At 39.9% G+C, this 23,962-nt stretch overlaps 1 protein-coding gene across 9 annotated transcripts in view; it reads right to left on the reverse strand.

The window, feature by feature from the left end:
* The window catches only part of ATP11B (ATPase phospholipid transporting 11B (putative)), a 65,697-nt gene extending 42,868 nt beyond the window's left edge, over positions 1-22,829 (reverse strand). For all 9 annotated transcript variants that reach the window (XR_014226690.1, XR_014226691.1, XR_014226692.1 and 6 more), the window contains exons 1-5: positions 22,616-22,829; positions 7,575-7,691; positions 6,672-6,761; positions 3,658-3,738; positions 67-174 (exon numbers count right to left, since the gene is read on the reverse strand). Coding sequence is in view for 6 of the 9 variants with exons in the window: in XM_082287857.1 (XP_082143983.1) it covers positions 67-174; positions 3,658-3,738; positions 6,672-6,761; positions 7,575-7,691; positions 22,616-22,642 (423 nt within the window). In the remaining 3 variants the exon portion in view is untranslated. The remainder of the gene's footprint in view (positions 1-66; positions 175-3,657; positions 3,739-6,671; positions 6,762-7,574; positions 7,692-22,615) is intronic.
* Between the last annotated feature and the right edge of the window lie 1,133 nt (positions 22,830-23,962).

Raw genomic sequence — 23,962 nt, forward strand, 5'->3', positions numbered from 1 at the left:
TAATAAAACAAGAGCTTTAGCTGTGTGATAAAAACACAGTTTTTAATTTGTCCTTCAGCCACATACCCGAATGTTTTTAGATCTGGTTTTCACAAGGCCACCACTTCGAACAACATAAACTGGAGCACCATTGACTTCATTGTCTGCTTTATGTCGTAGCCAGTCTTCATAGCCCTGTGGAAAACACACAAAAATCTACTTTTTAAGCAAGAAAACTAAAAAATAGACTAAATTTAATCTTCTAAGCAAATGTGTTCAAACTACTTCCCACATTGTCTCAATATAGTTCTTAACTTCTCTTGAGCTTCTGTTACTCAAGAACCTGGTAAACCCCTTAATCTTGTCACTTCACACAAACAAGTAAAGGCAAATAAAGCAGCAGAAGTGGTGAAGAAACTTAATAGTCCCATGCTCTCTTAAACAAACAGGCAGTGACATTTTCTGACCAAGCACTCAATAAATCTTTGATCTATATGGATTAATACACCACAAAACTGGGAACAGTCAGTCCCCAGGCTCCTTCGTGCACTCCTTTTTTTTTTTTTTTTAAAAGAAGTAGCAGATGGAAATTACTTTCTCAAGTCATACCATATAGCATCTCTTATAGTTACTGCCACAGCCTATGCACAAAATCTCAATATTCAATTTTGTGTGACGTGCTGTTGACACATCAGCTCTGTCCACTAAGAGAAGATGACTAGGTGATAAGGTTTTTGTTCTTTTTGACTCCTAATGGAACAGTCTGCAGCAACCGAGCTTTTAACTGATAAACTAAGCAGCTTTCTTTTACTGGGACATCAGAATCCTACAGTCCCTAAGTATGACTCTTTTAAGAATCCTTCCTAAGCAGTATGAAAAAGCAGGAGTCAGTACCTACAGCTCCTTGTTAAGGTGACTGACAGAAGAAAACAAGGATTTAACTAACATCCAGTAACCTTGGGGCATTTGTCTCACAAACCTGAACAGCTGAGCAATGTGGGCATTTGGCAAAGAACCGAAAATCACCTTTCTTTAGAAAGTTCAGATTTCAGCGCTTTCTCCACCTGACACCTCCTGCCTCCAACACAAGGGTGACACCTCACACCAGGGAATTCTTAAGAGCCAACTTAGTGTGGTCAGTTCAAATTCCCCCCAAATTTACCTACAGCAGCATTTTTGAGAGTTCCTTAGCCTCACCTGAAAACACTGGAAAAATACTGTGGAAAAGAAAGATGCAAGAGGAATACAGGGAATGTTGCTTACTTGCATGGAAAGAGACTAAAGATTAAAATCCCTCGATTAAATTATATTCTTAAGTCCTGCTTAAGTAACTGCATCAATGTAATTGAGAAAAGTTCTGCATTTTATACTACCAGTCATTCTCAGTTTAGGTCTATAGTTAACCAAAACCTGCAAAGTAGTTGTTTATAATTTACCTGGCAGCCAAGTAAGCATCTGTGATCCATCAGCTAAATACCTAAAAAACTTATTAAAATGGACAAAGTTTCCTAAAGTTTCTTGGGAAATACCTTTATTTTGTTGTATTTTGGCTTGGGATTTTTTTTTTAAACTTTTTGTTTTGTTTTTATTTGGTAACTTTGAACTCCTTGGAGGACTGTGTACAGACCTTCATAGGCATAAGGAGGAAAGTGCTCTGGCTAACAAGACAGACAAAATGACACAGCACAAGCTGCATCACTTTGCAGTCCTGTACGTCCTTCTTCTGACCTAGGTGCAGTTACACTTCCAAGTAGAAAAAGTTCTGTCTCCTTGTCTGAGATTAAAATAAGGCTGAGTCCTGAGGTTTGCCAGAGGTGCCACATTCACTGGTCTTCTGGAAGGCAGGGGAGTTTTTCCATCCACTGCGAAGCTTCTCAAACCTTCGTATGATTAATGCTTCTATTTTTCCCCTTCATCTTTTGAGAGAATACTAAGTTATAGTTTAACATTTATCCTGATGTAACTTTGTACAGAACCAGTGCCCCATAGCTTTCAAAATGGGGTTCTTTCCTTAAAATCTGCTTCCTATTACACTTCTGGTTTAGAGAAAATAGGAAATGATTTTGATGCAATACTGGGGATTTTTCCCTCTGCACTCCAACAAATTTATCTTTCTCCCTTGTCTGAGGGCAGCTTGCTGGAAATAGCACAATTCATTGTCCCTTCAAGATAACAGCCTGCAAATATTGCTTGCCTCCTTTGCAGCAGGTAGGGGAAACATGAGAGTCCATTCGATCAGTTTAGGTGATTCCAATAGTCCTTGCAGAGATACTGAGACAGCCAGAAAATCTCTTGATGTCTGGCAAGTAATGAATGATTCGAAGCTTCCAGAAGGAATGACAGAATCTCTCTTCTTTGCAACTGATGATAAGATACTTAAATTTCCCAATATAAGATTGGGCATCTGGAAGCAAGGTGGTGTTAAGATTATTTTGGACTATTTTAGACTTACACAAGTCTAACTTCTTTCTGGAAAAAGTGATCTAATATTTATCACTCTGTTTCATAATCTCTTTTCGTTCACACAGCTTTATTATCCATTTCCTACTTATGACTGTAGCTCTTGAACATGTGATTTTTTGGGGGGTGATGGTAACAACTGCAATTGAATAGGATTAGGGCACTCTACATACACAAATTGCACAGCAACAAGATGAAATGTTAGTCCAAATATTACTCCAGCATTAAGAACCACTCTGTCCTGGACACCTTTCTATCTGCTTGAAAGCTAGAAATATTTTTACTTTTTGCCCTATTTCTGGGTGGCTTTGGGTCTTTCTGGCACAGAAGGCAAATTGAAATTCCAGTTACAGCTCTGAAACAGTCTCCTGCTTATTTTTCCATTGCAGGGCTGCATTTATTCCCGACAGCACTGTCAAACCCCTTGAAGAGGACGGCTCCTGAAAATTACCTCCCTGCAGAAGAGATTATAATTTTTACCCACATCACTTCTTTATTTATGAGCTTGCTTCTTTCTCCTCTTGCTTTAAGGGCATAAAGAAAACAGAAGACTTTGTTTTTCTTTTTCTTTTCTTTTATTTTTATATTCTGATTCCAGAGGCTCTAGGTCTCAGTAGGATGTAATACAGTGCTTGAACAAGATTTCTATTAAACTCAGAAGATTTTTATCTCAAGTGCTATGGAACACTCTCAAATGTTTTATGCAACCAAAGAAGACCAAGAGCTTTCTAAACAGAGCTTCTACCTGGTACAGGATCACAGTTAAAACACATTTTACACCATGAAACATTCCCCTTGGGGCAAAATTTGCCTTGTAACTACTGACAAACACACCCTGCACTGCTGTTTCATCTGCCCAAGCTCCGCTCTCGGGGTGTGATGTGGGAGGACTGGTTCTAACAGGCAGCGAGGTGTGCCAAAGGAATAAGTGAGGAGCTTTCAGAAAAGGTCTGATAACAAGTGACTTGTAATGTTTAGACAAAAATGCTGCCTGACAGTCATCCACTGTCCATTTTAGGGTACTGCAGTGAGTCATTGAGTGCTTGACAACCAACCAAATGCTGAAGCTCAAGCATCTAACTGGGAATATTAAATACAAAAGTTTCTAAAAATGACACAATTTTTATATATTTTTAGTAGCTAAACACTATCTTGGTCAGACTCTTTTACTGAAGTAACTTTAGTAGGACTTCATGCCACAAGACTTTTCCCCTTTACCTGTTTTATGGCTGTCACAGTTATGACAAAGAATAATGGCAATCCACTGGTAATAGGACTGGTAGGGGTATCTATCATGAGCTAAAAGAAAAGAAAATACGAAAATTAGCCCAAATTTTATTTTTACAATTGTACTTTCAAAAAAACCCCCAAAAACCCAAATGAAGCAAGATGACAACTATTTTCCAAACTCTTCATTATAACCTGTATTTTTACATTTCCTGCCGATTTTCTCGAGCAAAATTCAGTTTCTGACAGCTAAATAATACGTCAATAATGATGCAAACAGATGTTTTAGAGCACAGAGCAGCCTTAGGCACATTTGTAAAGCATGTGACAATTTTAAGGGACCTTACTAAAAGAAGGTATAATTCCATCCTACAAAAATGAATTCAAAAGTATATTACAAAGGAAAGAAATCTACATTTCATGAAGCTGTTTCAACATTCTATATGATCTACTGCTTACCAGCCATGTAGCGTATAACATCATCATTACATTTAGAAGTAAAAATAAAGCTAAGAACAGTAATTTCTAATGGTTTAGATATTAGAAAACACTTTTTTCTAGACTGCACCTTTCTCGTTGCCCCAAGTTAACATGCAGTTTTTACAGTTTGTGCTACTATTGCTGGCATGCCAAAAGTGCAGTGTACACACTAAGGTTCTGTATGTGGGGGGATGTTAGTGGTTCTCCTCTGCTGCAGGAAAAAATCAACATGGTCAAGTGCTGAAAAGGAAATATACACAAGAACTATTCAAAACCACAGACATTGATTTGATTCACTTTACCTGAGACTTATGGCATTGCTTTGGGAATCATTAAAGAAGAAAAGAAAAGTCATACATGAAGTTTACTCTGTTAACAGAGGAAGAACCTCACAGAGAAAACAGATTATGCCACTTTATAATGCACACATGAGGTTTTTGGTTGGTTTCTTTCACAGATGATTTATAGAACACAACAAAAATGAGATCTAGCCTGCAATACTGTCTGTTCTTTAATTGTAGCACTACAATTTCAACTTGGCAGCATATTGACCAAGAAAACTCATACCAAAAGCATCTGATTTTTGGCTGGATAGGATTAATCATGAAATTTCTGCCATCTATACTCTCTCATTCTTTCTCAAGAGAAGGTTATATATGAAAATGAGGCAGGTTCTGTGCTACTGGAATTGTCATGCCAGCCTGCTGACTTTGCCTCGTCCACCAGGACACCGTGATCCTCTGCCTGCCACACAGCTGGACACACATCCATCACACACACCTCGTGTCACCAAAATGCAGTCTGTCACCTTGTTTTGGGCATGCACATGTGTGGTGAACAATGTGGACTGGACTGTGCAGCAAGTTGAAATCACACAACGAGACCCTGCCCCATCTCTGCCATCCCCAGTGGAAAAGGTGGTAATGAAAGACACTGCATGTTGGCCACACGAGATTCATAGGATAGGGAAGGTACCATGGTGGTCAGCTTTAAAAGGCACCTTTGTCTTATACAAAGAAAAAATACTAGATATTAATGAACTTCCAAAAGGGATTTGAATAAAAACAGAATTCCATTCTAACAAAGGAACAAAACTGACTGCAGCTTTTGTGCTGTTCTCTTTCCAAGAAAGCAGACAGACAAGACATTTCCCATACATGTGAGGGCATCCACTTGACACAAACTGAGAGAAGAGGATTACACTCAGAACAGAATTTATGCCCTTAGATCCTTATTTGTTCACGGATGTCACATTTAGATACTACCAAAAGGCAACAGTTTGAAAAAACTGTGACACCACATTGAACTAAAGAGGTAAATCTGCATTAAAAAGAATTAAAAGCCACGCTGCCTGTGGTTACTTTACTAACATTTAGTTCCATCTTCAGCATGTTCCCATCTTCCTCATGCTGCAATATGTTAAACAGCATGAAACATTGCAATGGGAATGACACAGTCCATATTCTTAACTAGGAAGATGTGGTGGACAACACACTTTGTCAGCCTAAGTTAGAACTGTATGACTTTAGTCCAGCACAGGAATTTTTAGCCAACAAATGTCCTTCTTTCTAAATGTGAAAAAACAAGATCAAGTGACACAGGAGGCAATGGATTAAAAGGTGCAGATGTGGCCCTGATACTGACACCTTACACAATCAAAGACAAGTTTTATGAACTCTTCACTCTCCCCGTTCTTTGTCAGATGAGGCGCCATCCTTTTCAGATGCACACTCTAAATGTTGGTGAATCACTGTGGAGGGCTGTACGTATTCAAAACATTCTATTTTATAATGAAAGAAAAGTTTGTGTAGCCCAAAATCTTGTCTCTGCCTCAGGTATTAATCAGTCTTTCAAAAGTTACTATCTCTCCTCTGAACCCTTCTCCCACTTATCCTTCACCTACTAAGCCTGCAATAGCTCCACAGAATTCAGGTACATTACAGAACTGGAGGGGCTATGATCACAAAAAATTTTCAGACTCTCCTAATCTACTTGTGGATGTTTTTAATCAAAAGAAGTATGGTCTGCTACAAAAGCCACAGCAATATTTCTAACATAAACTGTAACAATAACAGCACTAACTGAGATCTTCAAAACTGGCGAACTATCGATTTTAACTGTAACATCTGCGTGTTCATTTTATGTGAACAAATTGAATTTGAAGAACTGTATCATGATACTCTGTTGATTTACAAAAGCAAGACACAAAAATAAGAAGGGTATCTGGAATTTCATTACTAACTTACGAGATTAAAGTTGTATTTGAGGCAGACAACTGAATCCCTGTGCAATGGACTTTGAAACTGCACACTTAAATACATTAGCATTCATGAAGAAAAAACCTAAGGATAATACTTAAATTTGGACATAATTAGTTTTAAAGTTATATTATTTGCCTAGAGAAATTGGAAATGTGTTCTTTTTACAGACAGAATATGTAAGTAGAGAAGTTAAATTCACAGAACAAAAATCAGTGGCAGAATTTACAACAAAAATTGCAATTTCCTGAGTATTATTCAACTTACCTGAACCAAAAATATAATGAGAAAATAAAAGTTGGCTACTCTTCTGAACTGCTCAAATAAGTTTTTTGGAACAAAATTCCACACTGTATACTGAAGGGAAAAAAAGGAGAGAGAGAAGAATAATTACGACACAACATACAATTTTTCAGTGAAGTTCAGTTCTGCTCCCCTTGAACTCTCCTAACCTAAACCTTCTCATTCCCCAAGTCCCCTCCCCCAAACCTTACTCTCCTCCCACACAGAACTGCTGTATCCAATTTTTGTTGATTTCTTTTTAGTTCTTCTGTTTTAAGTACAGCTAGCAGGGAAGTAAGGGTAGCAACTGCATTGCCTCTATAGGCCAAATTTAAAATGTTTTCCTCCAACTGGGACAGGGGCAGCTGGAGTCATTTGGCTGCTTGTATCCTGGGTAGGAGGGAAGAAATTAATTCCTGCAGCTGTAACATTCCCTCCAACACTACAGCAACAAGGCACATCCCCAGCATCAGCTCTATTGATTTCAATCCAAGGACACACCGGGAGGGAATCCGCAACTGCAGTCCACTGCTGATTTAATTTATGCAGAGTACTGGCTTTCAATTTGGCTATTTTAAAAATCCTCATAACCAGCTTCATCCTGCCTTTTAAGTAGTTTGGGCAACAGTGGTTTAAAAACTGCTTTTCTTCAGAAAGCCTGACCAACTTGCTTAACTGCTCTGTACTTGAGTTTTGAGGAAAGAAGGGTGAAAGAATGAGACAAACCACATATGAAGCAACCTAGCTTTTCCCTCAAAACAGTTCAGAACTTGTTTCATTTTGAATACTGTATATGCACCACTAGACATAATACAGATGTGCACATCTGCCACACGACTTCCTAAGTAACACATCAAGTGGTTTTGCCATGACAAATTGATTCCTTACCTTAGATGATATGATTCTGTTGTCTGCAAACTTCTGAGGAACATAATGGCCATGCTGGGGAAAACGATTTGCTATATAAATAGTTCTTGTGTCGCTTTGATGCGGTGGGTCAAAACCCTAAAACATAAAATAAAAAAAGACATAATCAAGAAAGTCAATTTTATTAACTGGTGTTTTGTAAAATTCTGTGGAAAAGGGCATTCAGATATCAAGCAGTAGTTTTTGAAAAGCAAAGAAAATTATTGTATAAAATGGAAGTCTGCTGTGTCCAGAGAATTTTCAAAAACTAGGGGGAAAAAACCCAAAATCTAAATTCTGAGATTGTGTACTCATTCTGAAAAAAAATGAAAGAAAAAACTCCCATCTCAAGAAGGATAGAGAACACTTGCTTCCATGCAAACTTGATGCCCTGCAAAACTTAAAAGGAAGAAATAGAAATGGAGATGAAAACATAAATAAATTACAAAACCTCACAGTCACGCTCACGATAACCCTAATAAAACACGTTATTAAGAAAAATAAAAGGTCAAAACATACAAGCTATACAAGTATGCTGTGGTAACTGGATTTGAAAAGATTCTCACCACAGAAAAGCCAAAAGCATACGCATCTGACCAGACAGCAGCAATTTTCCAAACAAGTTCTATCTCCAAGAACTAACACTTTGTCTCACTTCAAATGTAATTTCCTGCCATTACCACCAATTCATACATAAATGGTGGCAACGCTGAAAGCAAACTCATAGGGGAAAAAAAAAAGCATACTCAGAAATACTTAGCAATAATTTCCTGCCAAAACACATGATCTGAGTGAGGTTCCTGGGAATCAAAGCCCTGTTTCAGGTCTAATGGTCAGTGTTTTCATCATCTCCCTCTTGAGGAAGTGGAACACAAGTGTTAAACCTGCAGATGACACCACCCTGGGACTGCAAGAATACCAAATAAGAGAAAATTCTTGATCAACCAGATGCACAGAACACAAAGATCCAGCACAAAGAAACTGCATCTAGAAAAAGAGAATAAAAGCCCATAAAAGAATTTTGTAGAAAAATGTCAAAGGCTATAACAGATCACAGGCTAGACATGAGTCATCAGTGTGATCCCACTGAGAAAAAGACCTTCAGTGCAGAGGAGTCTGGAGGAGGAGTGGGAGCCACAGCTGAAGCACTGTGAACCAACTGGACAACACCCAGAGGAGTGGAACATGAGCCCCAAGAGATCCTGAAAACATGACATATAATGCAAGGCTGAACAATCTAAAAAGCAAAGAGCACACAAATTAGAGTCATTTAGTGTAGAGAAGAGGAAACTTGGGATGTCCTAGTAAATCTCCTGATACATAGAAGATTGTTCCATTACTTTGAAGGACAAAGAAGAACAAAAGTAAGTAGGCTTAAGTTGCAGGTAGGAAAACTTATGTCTGGGTATTGGAAAGCAAACAAATTCCTTCGTTGTGGAAGGGAATAATTCAGCACCAAAATAAGTCATGAGGGAAGGCTGCAATGTCTGTAACACAAGGGTTTATATCTAGGTCATTCAAGTCTATCTTTAATTGAGCCTTTCCTGGGGCTACATGACTCACCAGAACCCTCCCTTCTGACCCAGAGAAGCAGGTGATGGCAAAAGACAACAAAACAGTAATAATTCAGATAACAGGCCAAGAAAACTACTAAAGTAAAAGGCAAAAAGCTTCAAGACGTGAAGTAAATTAGTGAATTAAATTTGGAACAGTTGTTTGATTGGGAATCAATGACTGTCTGCAAAGTGGTGAGTTCCAGCATCAGCATCACACACATTCCTAATCTTAGAACCAACTTGCAGAGTTTACACAATCTCCTTATTCTTTGATGCCAAGTGCAAGGACAACTGGTGGTGTCCTTTGCTAGAAAGGGCATTACCAATTCCACTACTGCAGGTGAAGAAAATGTACTTGCAGTTGTGTTGCTCCACTTGTAAATGAGGCTCAGAGGTTTGTTCATGAAAAAGTGACACTTCACAGAACTCCACAAGAAGATAGCTCTGTACCAGTTAACTACGGAAGATCAACAGTGAGCACAACGACTGACATAAGAAATGCTTGGTAAAACCAAACAATTTTTTAAATCCATTAATCTCTCTAATGCAGGTCATTAGGTATGTTCACATTCAAGATGCTGTCATTTTAAAGTAAAGGAATAATCAAAAAATCCTCTCAAACATACAATTGTTTGTGTTTGGCATCATTACTACAGAAACATTCTGCTTTAGAAAGAAAGAGGTCCAGAATAATGAAGGGAGAAAGAAAGGAAGGGGGATTTTTCAAAGAGATTTGAAGGAGAATAAACTTCAGATGAGAAGCAGTGGAAGGCTGGTCTAGTCACATGCTCCAGGGTGAAAACTTGTTTAAAGATAAGACTGGAGCAGGGAGACAAAAAGTAGATAGGGGAAAGGATGGAAAAAAAAATACACAGGATACCAAAAGCAAAATGCAAGGAACTGTTCACAGCTTTAAGAAAAGAAATACAATCATGAAAGGAAAATGAAAAAAAATGTACCTGTTAACTGCTGACACAAAATTCAAAGAGAACAGCATTTGTAGCAGAACATTTTGGATAGCTGACATCAGTGACACAGTATTTCTAAATCAATCCAGAAGATGCCACAAATGAAAGTGTTTTGCAAGCAAGAAAAAGCACACCTAATTAATAAGACTTCGTACACAGCTCTCTTCTACATCTCAGAAAATGTCTGGCACTTACAAAATGCCAGACATCCTCACTTTGGAAAGTCAGATTCTACAGCCTGAAAAAATTCCACTCGAAATCAAACAGATGTAAAGCAAGGAAAAAAACCACAAAGAGCAAGAAAACAAGTGGCAGTCTTCTTTCTGACAGTGATAAATTCTAACCTGCATGCCACTTGCTGAACGCTATTAAAAGATAAATCAAAGATTACTGAGTGACTAGAATATCACTGATTTTTTTATATGCCCTTTTTAGGCCACTTTCTGAGCACCTGAAGGTTGATGAGTTTGATGACATTTCATGATGAAGAGTAAAGACCTCTGTACAACTCTAGCCTCACTGCACAAGCACTTCTATTAGAATGAATACCTCTGCTGAAGCAGACTCAGATGATTAAAAGCAAGAACTCTATTTTCCAAATAAATCAGAATCTCAGGCCATATCAGTTTACAGGTGCAGTTGTGGAGCTAAAAGAGCTTGAATTTGCAGTCTATACAGATTTAATTCTGTTTTGTTGACATTTGCCAGAGAGAAGGCACAGAAGCTGTGCAGTCAGCAGATCACAATGCACATGCAAGGCAGGCCAGGGACAAAAATCCTTCAGTTGTCAGAGCTGTGGTTGGAAAAGGACACATCCCTGACAACCTCAGTGACTTGACTGTAGTCACAGCGGGAAGGGAGTGTCAGAGCTTGGAACAAAACTCCTACTTCCTAAGTTTTATGACCATAACTACTAAAAATCACTTGAAATCAGCTAAAAACTCTGCCACCTCATAATTAGCTGATGAGACCACAACCAAGCAGATCTTCCATAGAAATTTTAATTACACATCTCTCCAAGGAAAATTCTGCACAGGAGTTGAACTTCATTGTTAAAGAGCTGAAATGCCTTTAACTCTTCTCTAACTATGGGGTTGGTCACAGAGCCTGCTCCTGACACAAAACTGATTTGTAGTCCGAATTTCTGCCCAGCAAAGGGATTTTCCATGGTAATTCTATGCAGCCAGCAAAGCTGTGCAGAAAGCACACTGTTTCCTAATTTCACTTAATAGACAGTTCTCTCTCTTTCTAACGTCATTCTCCAACTTAGCTGCAAAAGTAGGGTAACATGCCCTTGTCAAAGGATTTCTGCAGCTAAACAGCATGAGCAGAGAAACCTTAAATTAGAGTCTTGCGAAGTGATTAAGTTGTCACCAATCTCTTTCCAAAAAAAAGTTAGTTTTCCTGCAGTTATCAAGTGAAGTTATTTCTACCCAAGTTCACAGATGACTGATTTCAAAACAAATAATGCTGAATATATTATAAAAACTGGTATTTAAGGCTTCTTGACCAGGTATATTACAGGCATATATATTACATGAATCACCTTTAAATAAAACTTGACCATAAGATGAAGTGACCTGATTTTCTCCCCTTCATGTTGCAAATTAAATCCAGATTTATTGGCTAAAGTTCAGTCCTTCAGATGATTTATAAACACAAACCAGGCATTATCTACCTTTGGAATACAGCCCTCATTTAATCTTTGATACACACCTCCCCAGCAGAAATTCTGCACTCAAATGAACTTAACATTTTGGTTTTGAAAATAGCCTAAAAGCACACCACTTACATACAGTACACAGATGCTCGAGTCAAACTGATTTATAAAGCACAAATGAAAATAACCTTTAAAAAAAGAAAGAAGTGATTCATAGTTTTCATTTTTTATAAATTTCAATTACTCTAAGCAAAGTCGAAGTAATTTTTACTGAACTTCTTCAGCAATGATTTCATTACTGTTCTAAAAGTTAGACATTCTCTGTGCAGTAATCAGGCTCCTTTAAATCAGCACAGGAAACATATCCTGGGGAACTGAGGAGAAATATTTGACTGCAATTTTATGCAATGTATTTCATGAAAGAAACGGGATTCAACAGCCACCCCCAAACAACCCTTTCCTACATTTTGTCTGCATCTCAACCACTGTACTTGGAGAACTGCCCATCGGCCATCAGGTAAGGAAAACAGATCCAACCAAATCACCATTTCCCCACTTTGGTTTGTATTTTTGGTTTCGTTTCGGGTTTTTTTTCCCCCAGTTTTTTTAATATGTCATACCAATTGGTCGTATAATAAAAAGCTTCCCCGTGAAAGAAGAGTTTTACACTGCTGCTGAGGAAGCCTCAATAACACGGATAACAAATCAGGAAATCAGAGAGGAAGCAAATGAGAAGCAGCACTACAAAAAAGACCTTCCTAACACCTGCAAGTGTAAACAAAGAAAAGACAAAAGCGCTTTTGCAGTCAACTTGTTGCTGTAACATACACATCTACTGAAGACTCATAGCACTTCAACACCACTACTAATGCATGTCAGTGTGCACCAATGCCCCCCTCCCCACTCTACAGCACTGTTAAGTTAGCAGAAATCCAAATCCTTCAGCAAGGATTAGTGACGTGAGACCAACAAACAACACATCAATCTCATTATAAAGCTTTGCAATACGTGCATTGATAATCATTAATCATCTGACAGGTGATTTTTGCTGATGACTTGCATAAACTCAGTATACTTTAATATCATCTCCCAGGATTTCTTATTCATTACTCACAGCTTTTAAGGGAGGGGAAGAAAAACCAAACTTGTATTTGCCAAAAGAACTTCTGCTATGTGACTACTGAAAAGTGAAAGTGATTTGAAAGAAGGAAGTCTCATTCAGAGCCTCTTCCTTCTTTCAAAAGCCACACTGAACACTACAGACAAAAGCAGCAGTTGCCCCAAAAACCTTCTGAATATCATATACTACTTAATAAAGCTAATAAACAGAAGATAACTTGGTCTCAGAAACCCTTTCTCCTAGGGAAGTGACTTGACTGATTGTGGCTGCAGAAGCAGAACACCACATTTCCTGGCAGACAGCCCAAAAGTCTGCTATTACACTGCTGTCAAGATATATTTTGATTAGAGGTGTTTTGAGGAAATGGATTTTCTTGCTTTGGATTTTCTTCTGACTATGCATAGAATACTTTTCCCTCTGTCAGATAAGATGATCTATTCACACTCCATGCCCATTTTCAGAAGTCTGTGTAAATTTGTACTCCATACAGTGAGCTAATAATTCTTTCAGTCACGTAACTGGGCAGTAGTCAAACTGAATTTGCCTTATCAAAGGTTAGCATGAAGGAAGAAACAGCCTCTCACAGCAATTTAAAACACTGCTCTAACAACTAAAATAGTGAATCAGCTGAAGCACCCTGATGTGTACACAGTGTCATGCAATTCGTTCCCCCCCTTTTAAATATCACTGCAGTAAAGAAATAAAACTGTACTAAAAGTTGTGTACTACTCATGCAACTTCCTTTTCCCACTTACTGTATCTACAGCTGTTCAAAATATCTGATAATAAATCATGTTGTAACCTCCTAAAAGACCTATAACCTGATCACATTATTTTGTGAAAACACACCCTCTAGGCAACAAGGCCTGAGAAATCATGGGGTAATAACCCTTCCTTTCACAAAGTTAAAATATGCCTAGTACTGTACTAAGGAAAGTCATACTGGTGCTCGCCACAAAGTCCTGGTTACATAGAGCTCAAGTTGTTCTTATGTTACATTCTATTTTGTCAAGATGGCCACCAAATATAACCTGGAAAAATCCCTACTTAAAATTTAAAAAATCACCTATCTTCTCTTTATTTATCTGCAAACATAACAAACAAGGTAAACTGGCCTCATTCACTGCTAACATACTGCCCTGCGCCAGTTTCTCTGCTCAGGTCACTGATGCCATACATACTGGTCTATTAACATCAATAAAATAAGAAAGGAAAAATGAGCTGAACAGGCAAGTTATGCTTTCTAATGCAGCACTCTGAAAGACTGCTATGGCATGTCCAGTTCTTGCTAGCAGCAAAGGATTTGAATAGAGATTCAGGTAAATTGTTTAACTCTAAAATAGTCCAACTTGCATCAATGAAGGAAATGGCTTCTTATTCTCCTCTAAAATTCTAATCACAGAATTTATAAAGCATAATCCATTTTGGACTTCATATGATAAAACAAGCCTAAGACCTTGTAACAGCTGCTCTTTCATGACTGTCTTCAACAGAATGCCAAGATTCACAGTTTTCCTTCCAGTACCCAGAGAGGGCCTACAAGAAAACCAGGGAGGGACTGTTTACAAGTTCATGTAGTGACATGACAAGGGAGAATGGCTTTTAACTGAGAGAGGGCTGATTTGGATTAGATATAAGGAAGAAATTCTTTCTTGTGAGGGTGCTGAGGCCCTGGCACGGTTGCCCAGAGAAGCTGTGGATGCTCTGTTCCTGGAAGTGTTCAAGGCCAGGTTGGATGGGGCTTATCCTCTTGCCTCAATGTGTTTAACCAACCAAATGCCTGTAACACATTCCTCGTCCTTGCTTTATTTTAGGATCCTCCCTGTCAGACACACAGATCATCAATAACTTTTGCTCAGATGCTTTTTGGAAGAAAAGAGACTTTACAATAAATGTGTCTTCAGCTCCAATGAAGGAAGAAACTTAGTTAACATTTAGGTTCTAACACGCAAGCCTCAGTCCCAGAGGCAGGGCTAGTGGCTCCCAAGTTACATTTCAAGGCCAGTCAGTGCTCTCTAACTCTTTTTTTCTTTTAAAAAAATGCTTTATGTAAAGTCCAAGAAGTTGAAGAGACATTGAGGCTTGACAGTATCTGCGGTCCAAAATGCTTGGTCTTTTGCCATTTGCTCCCAAAGCAGCCCATTGCTCTAACATGGAAATGAAGATGCTTTTGAAGTTCCAACCACACAGTTCTAATTTCAGAACTGAAAGTTTTCCTTTGTGGGCTCCAGCAATTAAGCTTTCTTTATCTGCAATATCATCGTCCTGTCAGGCGTGTACAAAAGGAGAGTAGGCAAGATTTTTAAAGCTGAAGGGTGACTTCAGACACCCATCAGGAGACAACCATAGGGCATCGCATTTTATAAGAATTGAGAGCTCAAAAATCACAAGCCACTTTTTCAGAAGACTTCTCAAAATATATAAACTACATTGAACACGGAAAGTGCTACAATTCTGCAATAATCTATCACAGAAATAGCAGCTATTAAACAGGCCACATTAAGAAATACAGAACCAATGCAAGAAATGAAACATTTAATATACAAATCCTTCATATATCTTGAATGAACATAGTATCTTGGAAGAAGAACCCCCCAAGTGCATCCTTTCTGTACATTCCCTGCATTTGTTAAGTAGGCTTATAGAATATTTTCAATATTAAATAAAGCATTCAAATCTGTGACAGGCTATGAACTTTCTCTTAAAACTAGAAAGCAGCTCAAATTTTGTAGATAGCAATTTCACCATAAAAAAATTACATCTGTCAAGTCCATGACAGGAAAAATACAGAGCAATCATACATTCCTTCACATACTGGCATTCTATATACGTTATTATCTTAAAATGAAATGCTGTTTACCCTCTGCTTTGAAGAATCATTTATAAAAGTATTTTACACCAGCATGAAGGGCTCCTGTTCTGGAGTACTCATACAGCCATTATTGAAAACCCCTGTTTTCAATATTTGGATTTGTTCTAGTAGGCAATAGCTACTTATGCCAATCAGCTCCTGCACTGTAAGTCTAATTCACATTTTCTTTCAGCATGGAAAAAACCCAACAAATCCTTTCCAAAAGCATCTTCCCCCATAATCACCATTAAATAATAAATCTTAAAGCTTTTTCAAAATGAAATTGCTGACAGTGGCTGCTCAATAAATTTCACAGGAAGAGAATTAGTTCATAGCTGGAAGTGTCTAGCTCTTCCTTTTAACATGCCTTGAGAAAGCCTGCTCTGTAAAACATTACAGTTTGAGTCTACTGCATCCATCCAAAAGCATTTTTAGTTCTAATTCCATTTCGAACGTGATTTATAACCTAAGTGCCAGTTGAATGCCTGCTTTCAAGACACGTGTACAAAGTAGTCTATCCTTAAAGCTTGGTAAATCTTACGCTTCCTTTCCATTTTGTTACAATTCCCTTTCCAAACAGACATGTAAATGTCTACAAAAATGTGCACAACCACACAAAGTAGCACAAAAACGTGCAAAGGAGTAACGAAATGCAACAACAGATGACAACATGTATTTTGGGGGATAAACTATACAAAACCTCTTCCCCTAGTAAAACATTTCAGGATAAAAACAAACAGTTTGCCTTTTGTCTACATCATTATCTCTCCTTCCCATTTACAGGAAAGTTCTCCTTTCCCAGACTTATTTTTATTCAAAGTAAACAAGGAAAAAAATCCTCTTAAGTCACTGCATGTGGGAGGCCAAGGAATTGCAGGGGTTTGTTTTTTAACTCACAGTGTAGTTCTCAGTCCTCCTTTCTATCTTTCTACCGTGGTCTGTAGTAATGTTAAGTGGTTTTCTCAACAGCAGGTAGAAAGACATTTGTATTAAAAAAAATAGTCAAGCTGCAAATATGTCACCTGTGTTTTGCTGGAAGATATGACCTTGCATTTACAGAGACACTTTGCCACATCTATTTTGCTGCAGTTCTTATCTGCTGGCTTAACAAACAGATTTAGTGCTAGAAATTGAAGGATTTTTTTCAGAGGTAAACTTTTTCCTGGTGATATAGTTACAAAACCAGTCATAACTACTAAGCACATCACAATACAGTCAATTAAAAGCAAGAGCAGATCATCAGTGAAAGTCACAAGTCATGATGCTTTTAATGAAATTTAAACACATTGTTAAATTTTTCTTTTATAACTTGTCTCTCCATCCCAGAGGAAAGCAAATGTCAGATTTAATGAAGTCAGCCAACCCATTTAAAACTAGAAAAAAAACAATACCAATGTTATTCAAAGCACATGTTGAATGTTATTAAATTCAGCACATATTTACTTGCCTTAGATTATTAATTTTATCTTCCACTGAGAGTACAGAAACAATCTCTGAGCAGTAAACAGAGCCTTCTACCCATCCCACCAGATACTCCCTACTGACCAGAACATAAATAAGTTTTGCCATTGTCAACAAAATTCTATTTTTCTCCCTTATTTTTTTCCCTCTTCTCTCTTAGTCACATAAAACCCATAAGCAGACAGAAGTTATTAAGGGAGCAGGATCCTGTTAGTGCAGGAATATCATACAGTCAATTAAACAGTCCTATTATTGAGTGGTAAGTGGAAATTTGGCACAACAAAAATTTGCTGCTTAAAAAGCTCATGGCTAGGAAAACAAAGAAAAGAGGATGGGAAAAGATACAGGTCGAATATCCAAGTCTCACAGCAAGGCAGCACATCAGATAATGTTCCCATTTTTAAATGTCTTTTAATGTCTTTGAAAGAATCAGTGTCAAGACTGGTTTGATTAGGTTTTGGTATGCAGATTGAGAGTTTAATTTTCATGAGGTAAGACTTAAGAATTACACACAGGACACAACGGATGTCTCCATTTGGAGCAGACAGCTGGCTGAAGACAGGGCCAGGTTCTGCACACTTTGGAACACATTGTGCTGCAAATGTATCGGCCCTCAGCAGTCACAGAATACAAAGAGAAAATAAGGTTAGAAGACCCAAACACATGGGAGCACTAGTCCAGCAGATCAAAGAATATCTCTAGCACAAAAAACGGGCCACATTTTCTCCTGTACTAAGTTACAGGAGGGGAGTCCTTGACCTCCAGCTCTCAAACTACTCCAGCAAAGCAACGCAACCTTTGGGCTGTTCCGACATGCACAGTTCAGAAGGTATTAACTGGGCACTCTGAACCACAGGAACTCTTCTGAGCAAATAAGCATTTATTTTTTATTTTCCTAGCATAAAATAACAGGCACCCACTTAGTTTTAACCAGAAAGGGGAAGACACTTCATTGACAAATAAAAGGGGGAAAATTGTATTCCAGGTTAGCAAGGTGATTTCAGAAGATAGATTCTGTCATTAGATTAGTTTAAAGTACTTTTGGCATTCAGAAAACAGAGGGAATTCTTTGGGGGGGAAAGAAAAAGTTAACTGTATTCAGTAAAATGATTAAGTAAAAATAATACACATTTGTCAGTGCTAACAATGAGATAAACGCTGTCCACCTTGTTCAGAATGCCAGTAACTGCAAGGTATTACAAAATACCATCTGTCCTCTCAGAACATCTTAACAGTAACCAGTATCTGAAAGGGAAAAAAAAACCATCCCAGACATACAATCCTCTAGTGCTAATCTATTTGAGAACATCCCCTTATTAGTAGAAATTTTTCATTAGAACACATCTAGAAGATGAAGAAGAACACTCCTACAGATACAGTGCTGGCTGTGGAGGATGTGAGGTGTGACAGGGACTACCTACACAGAACAGTCAAAAACATTCCTGGTGATCACCCTTCAATGCAGCCTATGGAGAACTTCTGGATTTGATAAACTCCTGACATCCCTCCCAATCTGAACCTTCTTGTAACCATGAAATAAATAAAATAGTCTGGTAACTAGGTTTCACAGTTAATCAATAGATTTTATCTTTGATTTACAGTTAAGTAAGAAAGCTGCCTTTGCCAAAATACCCAGCTCTCCACAGTATTAAAGCTGTTGTGCACTACAGCATTCAGGTTCTTAAACTGCAAAGATACTCTGCCAAATCCAGCACAGCACTTGTCTTGAATTGTCATTTATAAAAGAGGGGCTAGGCAGGCAGCTCTTAGGTCTTCTTCATGCAGTATCCTCTGTACATCATTGAGCTAGGCAACAGATCAAAAGGCTCAAACTCCTCATTACAGCAATAGAAATCCTGAGACCCTTCTCCAATTGACAAGACTAATAATTCAAAATTATGCAGCTAAAATCATACGTACATTCTACCACAATTTTCAGAGACCACCCTGCCAAAGGTGTCATTACTTTCTGTTAATAGCACTGCAACAGCTCCTGTGCAACTCCCTGTGCACTATCAGGCATCAGGACAGCTCAAACGCTGTCATAAACCCACAAAATAAGAAGTGGAACAGAAAGTCCCTGGGTGTTACAAATGTCACTGTACTCTCGTTTTGTGTTGGTACGGCACGAACTCGACCATGGCAGCCACAATAGCACTTGGTACACAGATTAGCCATGAGGTCTAACCCATCATATCTGGAAATGCAAATAAAACATACTGTGCTATTCCTGAATATTAATGATGCTTCCTATCAACTGTTGTTGATCCGGTTGCTTTTTTCAAGCAGAGTTGGCTGTGCCTGTGGCGTTATGCAACCCTCCAAATCCACATGCCTATTGCTCTCTGAGATCTCAAGGTAACAGAGCTGGAACCCAAACATTTCTCCCGCCCAAAGCTTACTTTTGTCACAGCATTTTACTCAAAGCCATGAATTCTAATTCCATTTGTCTCTATATTTTTTCATTACTAAAACCTAAGTACTTCCAACTATTAACTACATACTATAATATCACATTAACTAGAAAGTTAATGACTTACTATGCAGCTTATTTAGCATGAGGCAGCATCAGATGGAGAAAAAGTGAAAAACTGTCTCTCTAGGATGGTGTGAATTGTTTCTGAGCAAAAAAACCAGACTGAAGGCCAAGATACGAAACAACCTGATGATTTGTGCCACATAGGCACTGAAGGCTGTACTACTGTCACCAGCTTCTTAGATACAACAGATCACTAAAAAACATCTAATACTTCAGTTAAAAAACTGTTACGGACTTGTAAGATGATAATAAGGATGAAGGAAGTCTTACATTCTCAGCATGTCTCCTCAGAGGACTGCTCATGTCTTTCTATCCCTTTCTGTAGCTCTACAGGCATGCACAGGTCTTCACAGAGCAAAGCACAGCAAAGCACTTTAAAAACTTAGCGAAAATAGTTTGAATTCTGTACTAGGTCCTCTCATTACTTTAAGTTCACCTGCTTCATTTTCCCTGTTGCCTTTACAACCCTTGACAATGCAAGTTCTCAAGGCCATATACATTCATGAGCACTTAGTATATGAAATACTGTTCTCTTAAGCAAACAAGAAGTTGCAAAACAATTCATTGGTTTCATACAGAGAGTACTTAATAACTACCTAAAAGCACCTTCAGCAAAGTACGAGTACCTCCCCCTTTACCCAATCCCTTACTACTTTTCCAGCATTTCTGCACACCAACGTTTTTCTTTTGTATTACTACAACATCCCCCTTACATCACCCCCACGTATTTGCCTGATTCCAACCCTCCTGCATGGATGACGACCCTTTTTTTAAAGCCCATTGCCACATCAAGCACAGGTACAAATGCACGCTCCAAAGGCATCCAAACCTACGCATTCTTCTCTTCTCCTCTCAGACACAGATTTTGGCACCTTTTGATTCAAATATTTCTGACACCTCACTCCTCCTACTCATTCTGGTTATTTTGTCAGCATCTTTCCCCATGTTTTTAGCCCTCTGACTCTCTTTCAGAACCTAAACATCACAGCCATGTGAACAAGCAAACATATGGTGGGATCTATGTTAAACCAGTGATTACAGACAGGGATGAGCTGTCTGAGTGTCTTTAGGAAGAAACATGCAAGTGTGATACCTATCTTAGGCCATTTTTCATCTTTATGAGCTGTGAAACAACCAAGCCATTAACATCTGTGACGTCAATAGAAAAAAACCCCACAAAACATATATCATTGCAATAATTTTTTCTCATCAGTATCATACTTAAATGTCTGCCAAGAATCTTGACTTTTTATTGTCCTGCTTTTCTACTACACTAATTCTTCCCCGTCAAAACTACTGTGAGTTTGAAACAGTCATTTTCCACCAGTTTCCTTCAGAAGCACTAAAACCTCCTACTGCCAAGTTTATTGCTCATTTTGATACACTTATCTTTTACTTTCTATTAAGGGCAAACAGATTTCTGGAAAGCTAGTCAGTGTACTACTCGCAGTGAAAAAAGCAACCATGTTTGATACATGAATTGCTAGCACTGATACAGTCCTAATCTAAACTCTACAGACGACAGCATAATGCTGCTTTAAAAACCACACACACAAACCTCAAGCCACCTTCAAGTGGAAAATGACAGCTATATTACACCAAACAGGCTTTTTTTCTAGAAACCAAGTGTACGACTGTAACAGAACAGAAGAGTGCAGTCAGAGCTCAAACAGAGCAATTAATTTCCAGGTCAGTAACTCTTGGTGTCAGACCAAACTAGTGAGCACTGTCAAGCTGCCACTGAGACCATCACCACAAGCACTCTGCCTCAGACACAGAACTGGGAAAATCTATGGGCCATAGGAAACGAGGTCAGGGAAAAACAGGAGGAAAAAGAAAACACTAAAATTTTTATCTTTTTTTTTTTTTTTTTTTTTTTTGCAAAAAGTGATGCAACAAATTAAACAAATCATTCGTGAGACAGAAGCTTTAACAACTAAAATGTGAAAACCTAACTAATGTAAGCTCTTGCACTAACCTGGACAACATCCGTGATGCAAAGTAACTCCAATGAATGGAACAAGTCATTTTACAAATACATCATTTAGAAAGAATTTCTCCCTCAGAGAAAATTCAAGTGGGATAATGCCGGTCCGGGCAGGAAGCCGGCCAATACTTCAAATCAAAATTGTGAAACTCAATGTACTTTCCTGCTACAGCAGCACAGACGTGACAGCCACAGCCGCCTGGTTTCCCCTGCTCGCTCTAGCCCAGCACAGCAAGCAGCGCCTGTGTAGGGGGACAGGCACCCTCACTGCCTCCTTTTTCAAGTGGTTTTCCCCGCCAAAAACATTTCACGGATGTTTTCCTTCAATTTCTTTCACTTTCAATCCTCAGCACGCAGCGGCTGCAAAGCGCTCAGGTACGGGGAAATAAGAGAGAGACGCCACGTCGGGTGAAAAAGCCTTAAAACATTTCGCAACGGGAAGGAGGAAGAAGCTGCGAATCTCTGAAGTGTCGGTCCAGGGAAAAAGGCACCGTCATTTCTCCGGGAAGTTTGGGGAGCCCTTCCCAACGGGGGCCACATGTAAGGGAACGCGCTGTCCTCTGTGCCAAGGGGGTTTCGAGGAAAAAAAAAAAAAAACACAAAAAACCCAACCAAAAGCCAAAAAACCCGAAACAACCCAAACCCTCGAATACAGGTGAAAAAAAAAAAAAAAAAAAATTAAAAACCCGACAATAACGATCCAAGTGCAGCCTGCGGGTCTCCCCAGCCCCTGAGGGGGGAAGGACTCTCCTCCCTTCCGCACCCCGGCCCCGCTCCTCCGCTTCCTCCGCGGACCCGCGGCCCGGGCAGCGCCATCGGGACGGGGCCGAACCGAGAGCCCGCCCTGCCCGGGGCGCGGGGGGTGCAGGGGAGGCACCTACCAGCTGCTGCCGGACCCAGCGCAGCATCCCCGGCGGAGCGGGTCGCGGCCCCCGCAGCGGGGCTCCCTCGGCAGTGCCGCGCCCTCCCTCCGCTGTGGCCGCCGCCGCCTCAGGCCAGCCGCCCGCCGCGGCTGCTCCCCATGGCGCGGGGCCCACGCCGAGTCAGGAGCGGCACAGCCCCGCCGGCGCCCCGAGCCGCGGCTGCCGCCGCCATCACAGCACGGCCGCTGACACCCGGCGGCTGCGGCCGCCCCGGGAAGTGACGTGGCAGGGCGGGGAGAGGGGCCCGTGTGAGCGTTGGAGCCGTGAGGGGGGAGCCGCCGTCACCTACCCCGGGCCTGGGCTGCCGTGGGCCGGCTGCTCCGCTGCCCCGCGGGGCGGCTTCTCGGGCGCAAGAGCCGTGCGTGGGCCCGAGTGTTCCTCGGTCAAAATCGCAGCTCCCCACACGGGCTCCGGCCGCAGCCCGTCAGCGCTCAGCGTCCTCAGCCAGGGCTTCAGCGTATGAGGGCCCCCTGTTCTACCCAGATGAAGCTACTTCGCAACTTGATTGTTTTATCTTCGTTTTCTTGCAAAAAATGCAAAGGGTACACATGTTGGAATAAAGACTTTGAAACGAGGCCAGATAATCCCTGATTTAGAGTTAAAGCCCAAGTGCACGGTGTGGGGGTCTCCCAAAGCAGGAACAGGTGCTGCCTCGAGGACCTGGCGCCCTGCTGCTGGCAGCATTGTCATGAACTCCTGTTTGTTAAAATCGGGTGTAGAAACGTGCTGATGTCAGACAGTGATCTCTTTGAAATCTTCCCCTGGAAGAAATCTTCCCACCTGGACGCGTTCCTGTGTCACCTGCTCTGGGTGACCCTGCCTTGGCACGGGGGTTGGGCTGGATATCTCCAGAGGTCCCTCCCAACCTCAAAAATCTGTGATCCTGCTCTAAAAACAGCTGCTGCTTATGGAGACAAAACAGTGTTCAGCGCCAAACACTTGGACACACCTATACAAGTCTGCAGCTTCTTGTGCCTGTGTGACTAAGAACTAAAGGAGATTATTTTAAGCAGTAATTTTTTTAAGCAGACCTGGGCATTTGTGACCAAATACAGTTGTCACCGAAGTCAGTGACACTGAATTAAAGAGAAGTGTTTCTGTGTGTGAAGAGCACTGTTCCTGCCACTCCCATTTGTTCCCAGGGAATTATGATTTGTAGCAACAAATCATAATTGTATCTGCTATAGTTTTTAGTGTTCATATAGAAATTTAGAACGTAATTCAGGATTTAAGATGGATGATCTAATGTCTGAGCAACTGAATCTCGTGGTGAGTGCTGATGGTTTAAGCATCTGCATTTAATTA

This window comes from Coloeus monedula, assembly GCF_965178545.1.
Source record: "Coloeus monedula genome assembly, chromosome: 10".
Taxonomy (NCBI): Eukaryota; Metazoa; Chordata; class Aves; order Passeriformes; family Corvidae; genus Coloeus; species Coloeus monedula.